At 47.1% G+C, this 9279-nt stretch overlaps 1 protein-coding gene across 1 annotated transcript in view; it reads right to left on the reverse strand.

The window, feature by feature from the left end:
* LOC146075156 (prostaglandin reductase 1-like) overlaps positions 1-1292 on the reverse strand; it is a 42698-nt gene extending 41406 nt beyond the window's left edge. The window contains exon 1 of the mRNA XM_083184109.1: positions 1203-1292. Within this exon, the coding sequence (XP_083040235.1) occupies positions 1203-1207 (5 nt within the window). The 5' untranslated portion in view covers positions 1208-1292. The remainder of the gene's footprint in view (positions 1-1202) is intronic.
* Positions 1293-9279: the final 7987 nt, after the last annotated feature.

A 9279-nucleotide genomic window follows, 5' to 3' on the forward strand; every position in this document is an offset into this window, starting at 1 on the left:
TCAGGAGAAGCTGCTGATGCCCCTAGGCATTCCAAATGCCCTAGGCAATTGCCTAGTTTGCCTATGCCTAAGGCCGGCTCTGCACTTACGGTAACTTATATTTAAGAAACACAAGTACTTTAGCTTTAGGGACCTTTAAGACTTATTAAGTATTATATTTCAAATGATGCATGTTAACACAGTGGTGTTACTTGACAGCTCAGGGTTATACTCTGACCAGGACACTATCTGTGTGCAGTTTGCAGGGCTGTCTCTCTGATCAATTTGGTGCCATACATAGATACCACTGTACAGCAGTATCACACCAATATATTATTATGGGTGAGAGGGGAAGATTTTAGCTGGAGGCCCTTAAATTTGCAGCTAATTTCGCATAACAGGGGGTACCAGAGAGCCCCAGTTTCCTTCCATAGTTTAAAACCATACAGGTTAATGTTAGTGTGTGTGGGCCTCATGTATGGTTGTAAACATTTTAAATAAAAATGCTGATGTAAAATATGTGCAAAAAAAGACACAATTACATGTATATGCAGAGCTGCTTGGCTTTTAACACCCTCCAGGTGTTGTTGAACTACGCATCCCAGCATGCCCTGCAACATGTTTAGTATTGCCAAAATAGCAAAGATGTAGCAGGGCATGCTGGGATGTGTAGTTCAACAACCGCTGGAGGGCCAAATGTTCCCCATCCCTGCTTTTAAGCATGATTCTGCATACTAAGCTACGTAGTATGAAAATAAGCATTTTAAGCGGGAAAAACCCCCAGTGCAAACTCTGCATATGGTCTTATGAGATTGTGGGCTAGAGAATAAGGGCAGTAAGCTTCAATCCTCCGTAAAGGTCTGTGTAATGTGGTAACTCATACGTAAACATTATAAAAACTTTGCTAGTAAAACAGATAAACAGCTACTACATAGAAACATCAATATATCAGTATAATATGCATTTAAACTTAGCTATACATATGAACTGTAGGAATAAATACAATAGTGTAGCACACATTCCAACACAAAGTGGGTTAATGGTAAGATAAACAAGCGCTAGGAAACATGTCCTTAGACGACCGACAGTTGCAGAGCTTATTATTAGAATGCTCATAGTTAACATTACAAAGACAACTGACATTTAATGATGACTTATATACAGCGGGCTGCAACACTACAACTAGGTGCATGTAATAGAAAACAATAAATACTCTGTGGTACCTCATTGTTCCGAGGTGGAAAATTTTCAAGTTTGTGGAAGCTTCCAAAAATGCTCTGCAAGCTAGCTTAGTTCTACAGGCTCCTCCTACCTGTATATGAGATTTTTAATTAAAGGGGAAAGCTCACTCGGAATCACAAAATGTGTCATCTGTGCACTAGTCCACTTGCAAGGTTCCATGAAGTTATGCACAACATCAATGGGAAGAATGTTTCTCATATAATATATATATATATATATATATTTATATATATATATATATATATATATATATATATATATATATATATATAAATCTTTGTGAGGAGGCACTCCCGAATTTAGGCAGATGGTTGTATCTTGTCAGCTATCCTATGGATGCAGCTGCGGTGCCCGCCGGTATGCAGTGCAAAGACTGCTGTATGTACAGTTCCAGGGGGATGGCGGCACTCGCATAAAAGAAAACACCACTCACGGGTTTTAGCCCAACGTTTCTGGGTCTCAGCGACCCCTTTATCTTCCTGCACCTTGATAAAGGGGTCGCTGAGACCCAGAAACGTTGGGCTAAAACCCGTGAGTGGTGTTTTCTTTTATGCGAGTGCCGCCATCCCCCTGGAACTGTATATATATATATATATATATATATATATATATATATATATATATATATATATATATATATTTATATACCATATATACTCGAGTATAAGCCTACTTTTTCAGAACATTTTTTATGCTGAACCCCCCGCCCCCCCCCCCTCGGCTTATACTCGAGTGAGGGTCCCACTTGAGTCAATACGTTTTCACAGTTTTTTGTTGTAAAATTAGGTGCCTCGGCTTATATTCGGGTCGACTTATACTCGAGTATATACGAGTGTATATATATATATATATATATATATATATTATATACCAGGGCTTGACAAATTCTTAAAAAATCTAGGAGCCAGGATGAAAGTGTAGGAGCCAGACAAACTAAAAATAGGGGCAGTGCGCACCGAAGGCGGCAAAAATTTTACAACGCAATGCCTATTACACATGTCACACACCCATTATGTTATTCCACATGCCATAATGCCCACTACACGTGCCATAATGCCCACTACACGTGCCATAATGCCCATTACACATTATGCCACACACTGTAATGCCCATGACACATTCTACAAAACAACGGCATGCCCACTACACATTAAGCCACACTGTAATGCCCATTACATATAATACCACATGCTTAGTACATATTATGTCACATAAGTGCAGCTTACCTACATGCTCATTGCCAGGGGTTGCATGCTTTATGCCAGGGGTCAAAATGCCAGGCAGGTACAGCTGGTGAAAATTCAGTTACAGGCAAACTCTCCCTCCTCCTAATAAAACACCCAGCCCCTCTACCTCCGGCCCTGGCCACACACATGCCCCAGGTAATGCTCCTCCACAGTACCACTCCCTAATGCCTACCCCCCCCCCCCCAGTAGGGGGGAGGGAGCACCGGTGGCTGGGCAGAGGGGAGGGATGTCATGGAGGCTGGAGCTCACATGGCCGGGGCAGAGGGGGGGCTCTCACGGAGCTCACATGGCCTGGCGGAGGGGGGCTCTCACGGAGCTCACACTGCCTGGTGGAGGGGGTGCTCTCACGGAGCTCACACTGCCTGGTGGAGGGGGGGCTCTCACGGACGGAGCTCCTGCAACAATGCGGAAGGGGGACAGAGACGGAGCTCCAGCGCCGGGCCACGGTGGGGGAGGGGGGCGGTCACGGAGCTCCCGCAGCAGGGTTTAAGGGGACATAACTCCGGCGGCCGGGCAGAGGCAGGGACGGAGCTGCTGGCGGTAAGCAGTCTCTCCCTGATGGGACCCGCGGCCGCCGCTCTTAAACATTTTGACAAGGGCAGCGCATCCTCTTATACCAGCCTGTGCCTGACACGGGCTGGCCGGGGGGTCGGGGACCGCGCTGCGCTGGCCTGACAGGACGGGGGAGACGGGTGGTCAGGCTGCTGACAACCAGATTCTGCTTCCTCCCTCCTTGCAAAATATCTGGTCGCCAGGAAGCAGAATCTGGTCGCCGTGGCGACCTGGCCCCCGGTATTTGTCGAGCCCTGTTATATACATACCGGTACACACTGTATATATATATATATATATACATACTTTATTTTCTTTGGTCCGGCACTCCCAGTGACGCTGGATACTTGCTCCGGTGCCCTCACAAGTAATAGCTAGCTTGAAAACAGTTATAAAGACTGAAACGTTGCACAGCAGATTGACTTCACAGCGTATTATTTCCGAGTGCCGCACCATTGTCCTTTGTATATATATACTGTATATATATATATATATATATATATCAGTGGCGTAACTATACCTCCGCAGCCCCCGCGGTGGCGGGGGGGCGCAGAGAAATTGGGGGCGCCGCCGGGGGGCTGCGGAGGTATAGTTACCTGTGGTCTTCGTCTCGCCCGGCTCTCTGCCGGGACCTGCCTGACGTCACGGTCCCGGCCGGCTCCTGCTGCAATGAAAACTGACTATTATAAAATGGCTGCCCCCATACTGCAGACAGTTTTCTGTCTGCAGTATGGGGGCAGCCATTTTCTAAGAGTCAGTTTTCATTGCAGCAGCAGGAGCCGGCCGGGACCGTGACGTCAGGCAGGTCCCGGCAGAGAGCCGGGCGAGATGCAGACTGCGGGGACAGGTAAGTGTAAGAAGGGGGGGTCAGGTTAGGTGGGGGGGTGGCGGGCGGGGGGTGGGGGTGTTCGAGGGGGGAGGGGGGCGCCGAAAAACCATCCGGCGGGGGGGCGCTAAAAACTTAGTTACGCCCCTGATATATATATATATATATATATATATATATATATATATTATATATGCATTAAAGCTGATAATAAACTCATGGTACAGTAAGTAGAGAAAGTATCAGGAAAAACTTGAACACTTGAGTAATTGTATACTGGGCCATTTGAAGAAATTACTTTTATTCAAATATTTCATGGCAGCCTGTTCTCGTGAATTCTTAAGTGTCCGAAAGCCCCATACACACAGGGTGATTTGTGCTGCTCAGCGATAATCTAGTTAGCACAGATCGCTCAGCACACATCTCTGGCTAGACCACCCATACCATACACACATAGCGATGTGTACGGAGTTATCTGTGCTAACTCGGTGTTCTTGAAGCACATGCAGGCGATCTATCTAGATCTTAAAATATTCTATATCAATATATAAATAATAAACTTATAGCTATGTATTTAGACCTGAAACTATTTATTAATGCTACCAGTCAATAATGAATAAAGTATTAACCCAGCTGATTCCCCCTTTGAACAAAAGGCATTCTTTCACAAATGGACCAATAGAATTAAAAAAATACAAATGTGTGTATTGTTGTAAAACTGTTACAAATTGAATCCAACTTTTTACAAAATGTACCTTTAAACAGCATGCAGATGTAACCTGGTGTATGCATTGGGGCATGGATGGCATGACTAGTGTACTCACAAATGGGTTGCCAGCATGCTGCGACTACTCTCAGCCTGGCAAATAGTGCAGAGCTCGGAATAGATGAGGCTGGGTACATCTGTATCGGATTTACAGTACGTACAGAAGTTCATAATGTGGGTCACATGTATAGAGGCTGTATCTATACTTATCCTCATTTTGCATGTACTTGGACCAAACATATGCATCTTTGCAAATATATGGGAGCCAGCGTGATATGCACCTCAGCCTCATCTCCAATTATATGCTTCATCAAAAAGGGGCATGGTGAACACACATTTGCGGTCACAGTGAGCTACTGTCCATGTCATTAGTACCTCTATTTATTCTTTGTGGAGTAGAGCAGTGATACACCTTTCTTGCCGCAACTATTACACGGTATATTGCCGATTTTTAAGCGTGTCAACCCGGTTCTAGGTGCATTGTCAAAGCACCCTTTTAAAAAGAAGGATCCTACACGGTTCAAAGGCAATTCATTTTGCAGTGTGAAAGCCTCAGACCCGGTATTTTTAATACATGACTGTGCCAAAGGAGGTGATAGGCTGTCTCCCTGTCTGGTGACACTATCCTGAATCAGGAAACAAGAGAAATAGCATTTGAAGTAGTGGAGAAGCATTGATGGCATACAGATGGAGCCGGGCTCCCTCTTGCTGGCGAATCGCCAGACTGTCACCGCTGGCGATCCGCCAGCAGCCCGGTTCTCATGTGCGTCTCAGTTTCCGTGCGGCGGGGCGACAGGACCCTGTCCGTCTCCGCTTCAGGGAGACGGACATGGTTAGGGGGGGTTGCGGGGAGGCGGTGAGGACCCCGGGTGACTGCCGACAAGCTGGCGGCGACCCGGGGGAACCGTGCGAAAGGGGATGTGTGTGCATCTCGTGTGCGCGCATCCCCTTTCGCAGATACAAATGGCGGGTGGCGGGGGATGGCGGCTGGCGTCGCCATCGCAATCCCCTGCAAAGACAAGCCCGGCTCCATCTGTATGTCTACACTACAGAACATACAGTCATGGCAACATGGACTGATGAGGAGGGGAGGTGGTTGCTTAGAATACAGTAATACCCCTTTCACATCACAACTAATTACCGGGTACAAGCCGGTTTGACCCAGTTATTAGTGCAATGTGAAAGGGGTTACCGTGTTCTGTAAATGGGTAGCAACACGGCAATACTAACTGGTAAAAAAGCAGAGTTCTTACCGGTTCGTTGCCGTGTTGCTTGGTAGTATGAACGGGTAAACGGGTCAAGCATCCCCTTTCCCATTTATACTATGGAGGAGGCAGCGCTTGGAGCAGCGCCAGCTCTAAGCGCTGCCTCCTCCACCACCCCCGATGACGCGCTGACTCCCTGCTGCACCCCTGGATGAAGTCAGCGAACTGGCAATAATGTCGGTTCGCTGTGGGGATGTGAACATCCCAAAATACAAGTTCGTTCCGGGACTGAACAGTTTCAAAGTCCCAATGTGAACCTGCATTTTGCGATGTGAAAGCCGTATGAGAGGCAGGGGCAAACGCAGGATTTGTGGAAGGGGGTTTCCACTGCGCAATCCTGAAAAGGGGGCGTGGCCGTGGTAAAAGGAGGTGTGGCTTTTCGGCAATGCCTCAACCTCGTCTCTTTTTGCAGTCACTGTGGGGGCATGGCCAGTGCTCTGTGTGCTGCTGGCATGTCCCACTGTCATGCTGTGCACATGTACACAGCAACTATTCACTGCTGCGGTCAGGATAGCATGACAAAAAGATGATACGGGCAGCTGGCGATGCGCCAGTAACAATGAAAACAGCCCCATTTATTTATTTATATATATATATATATATATATATACACACACACTTGTTTAAAGCAGGAGTTCAAGTGAGTGCAGACAGGGCCATAAAAGCAGTTACCAAACAACAGGGGGGACATTGGAGACAGTGCACCTGATTGCACATCTCACCATTCGCATGCCTTTGAAGGGGCGGGGCCTAATGCCGGCGGCAGCGTTTTTCTTAGCTTAAAAAGAAAACTCGCCAGTCAGGGGGGGGGTTCTGGGTACTCAGAACCCCCCTGCGGGCGCTAATGAGAGGGGAGGCAGAAATTACCAGACAAATCACTGGCACTGTAAAGGATTCTGTAATATATATAGAAACATTTTCAATTGGCTCAGTACATAAGCATCAACAAACAGGTTTGTTTTTAGCTATAACACATTTATGTGAGCCATAAAAGTCCATTACAAATGACATTACACTGTTTTCTATGGGTGAACCGGGTCCACCATGCAATGTGAAAGGGGTTTGCTCAGACCCATTTCAGAAACATTTTCAAATACCAGGTCAGAGCAGGTTTTGCAATGTGAAAGCAGTATGAGTGACAGGGGGACCCCCAACTGCCACCCTAACTGAGGAACACTGCTGCCCCTGGGTGGGAGAGTCCCTCCCCAAAAAGGGAGGTATACAATTGTATAACAATGATATTCAAGAAATGTGCCAGGTGCATTGCTGCCTCTACAATAATATTACACTTTGGTAATCAGTTTTTAACATTTATAATATGTACAATGGAGTAAAAGTTTTTTTGTGGGATTTTACAAGCTTCATTTTGGGTATCTGCTTTTCTGTCTACATGCACCAAGCATGTAGACATAATCAGACATGTTTTCCTTTGTAGGCGTTTACTTATATTCTTTACAATGAGTGAGTCATGAACTTTGTAGTCACCATGAGAAGGCAACTATTTCAGCAGGCAGCTATTGATATCCTTCACAGGCAAATCATCTAGGCGTGTCAGTGTGCAAGAGAAAAGTGTTGTACAATATGCAGTAGTTAATGGCTATTTGCATTTTGCCTTCTGTGAATTTACAACTGAAGGCAGATAACTTGAGCTCTTGGAAACTGTATCATATCTACATAAGGCGCCTAGAGAATTATGCTGCTTTTATCTTATCTCTATATCTAACACTTAGGCCTAGAAATAACTCACACTGACACCTTAACTAATAAATAAGACACGGACACCAACTGCGTAAGTTTAAAGGTCATCTAGGATATTTATTTAAAGATGGTATGACCCTAAATTGTTTAGGGATGGCAAGAAGAAGCACTTGAGACCAGCACCCTCACAAAACGCGGATGCCCCTCATGGCGGCGACCAGGTCGCCCCACTCGCTGGCATCACTCAACAACTTGTGAGTACAGCCCGCTCCGCAGCGGCATGCCACGCCCCTCCTAGGGCCAGACGCGGGCACTTCCAGGAAGTGTCCAGCGCCCCACCGCGTTGAGTCGGGACTCGCCTACCTTCTTGGCAGAGGGGCGGGCCATACCCCACGGAGACCACCTGACACCACACTTGAGTGCTGGTCGAGAGCGCTCAACCGCCGATTGTAAATTCACACTAAATTCAAATTTGGTGAAGGCTCAAACAGCCATTTAGCACTTTAAAAGGTGTAGGGAGGGTGGGAATCCAGACTCAAAGAGGAAGTCCTTCCTGCTTGCTTTCCTATAAGTACCCCTCTCTAAGCTGACGCCCCCCAGCTACCCGATAGGGCAGATCTAACTGCCACTCAATATTTGCCTCCGGCCTCATCTTGATGTTTACAACTTTATTTAACTTCTGCAAATTCACAGGCTCTTAATTACACTCGGGCCTATGCGGCCCTTGTTACATCTAAGGCGCCTAGAGAATTATGCTGCTTTTATCTTATCTCTATATCTAACACTTAGGCCTAGAAATAACTCACACTGACACCTTAACTAATAAATAAGACACGGACACCAACTGCGTAAGTTTAAAGGTCATCTAGGATATTTATTTAAAGATGGTATGACCCTAAATTGTTTAGGGATGGCAAGAAGAAGCACTTGAGACCAGCACCCTCACAAAACGCGGATGCCCCTCATGGCAGCGACCAGGTCGCCCCACTCGCTGGCATCACTCAACAACTTGTGTGTACAGCCCGCTCTGCAGCGGCATGCCACGCCCCTCCTAGGGCCAGACGCGGGCACTTCCAGGAAGTGTCCAGCGCCCCACCGCGTTGAGTCGGGACTCGCCTACCTTCTTGGCAGAGGGGCGGGCCATACCCCACGGAGACCACCTGACACCACACTTGAGTGCTGGTCGAGAGCGCTCAACCGCCACTGCCTTGGCACCCTTACCCCGCCGGGTTAACCTGTGCCACAAGGCCCGCCACCCCAAAACAACTACCTACGCCCTAACTACACTAGACTAACTAGAATGTCCTGCAGAAAAATAGCCATACCAGGGTCCGATAGGTGAACCCCGTCCGGCCTATACAACTTGGGGTTGGTTTTCACAATGGTGGGATGCCTGACTGCTTTACCACCCTTTGCCACTATGTATCTGGATACGGCGTGGTTCACTTTCTTTCTGGCCTTCTCAACAGCCTCTATGCTCCGACACCCCCGCCATGTGAAACGGGGCACTATGTCAGACCAAACCAGCAATACACCTTGCCAACGCTCCTGTATCCTCGCCATGTCCTTCTCAATTTGAATGGTTAATGCAATGCCTGTCCGCTTGACCAAGTCATTGCCTCCCAGGTGTATGACTAAGACATCAGGTCTGCCTAATCTCCGGGCTTTGGAGACTAGCAGGTCCCACAGGCCATCCCACTGAAA

Source organism: Crinia signifera, chromosome 1 (assembly GCF_055691185.1).
Source record: "Crinia signifera chromosome 1, ASM5569118v1, whole genome shotgun sequence".
In the NCBI taxonomy this organism is placed as follows: Eukaryota; Metazoa; Chordata; class Amphibia; order Anura; family Myobatrachidae; genus Crinia; species Crinia signifera.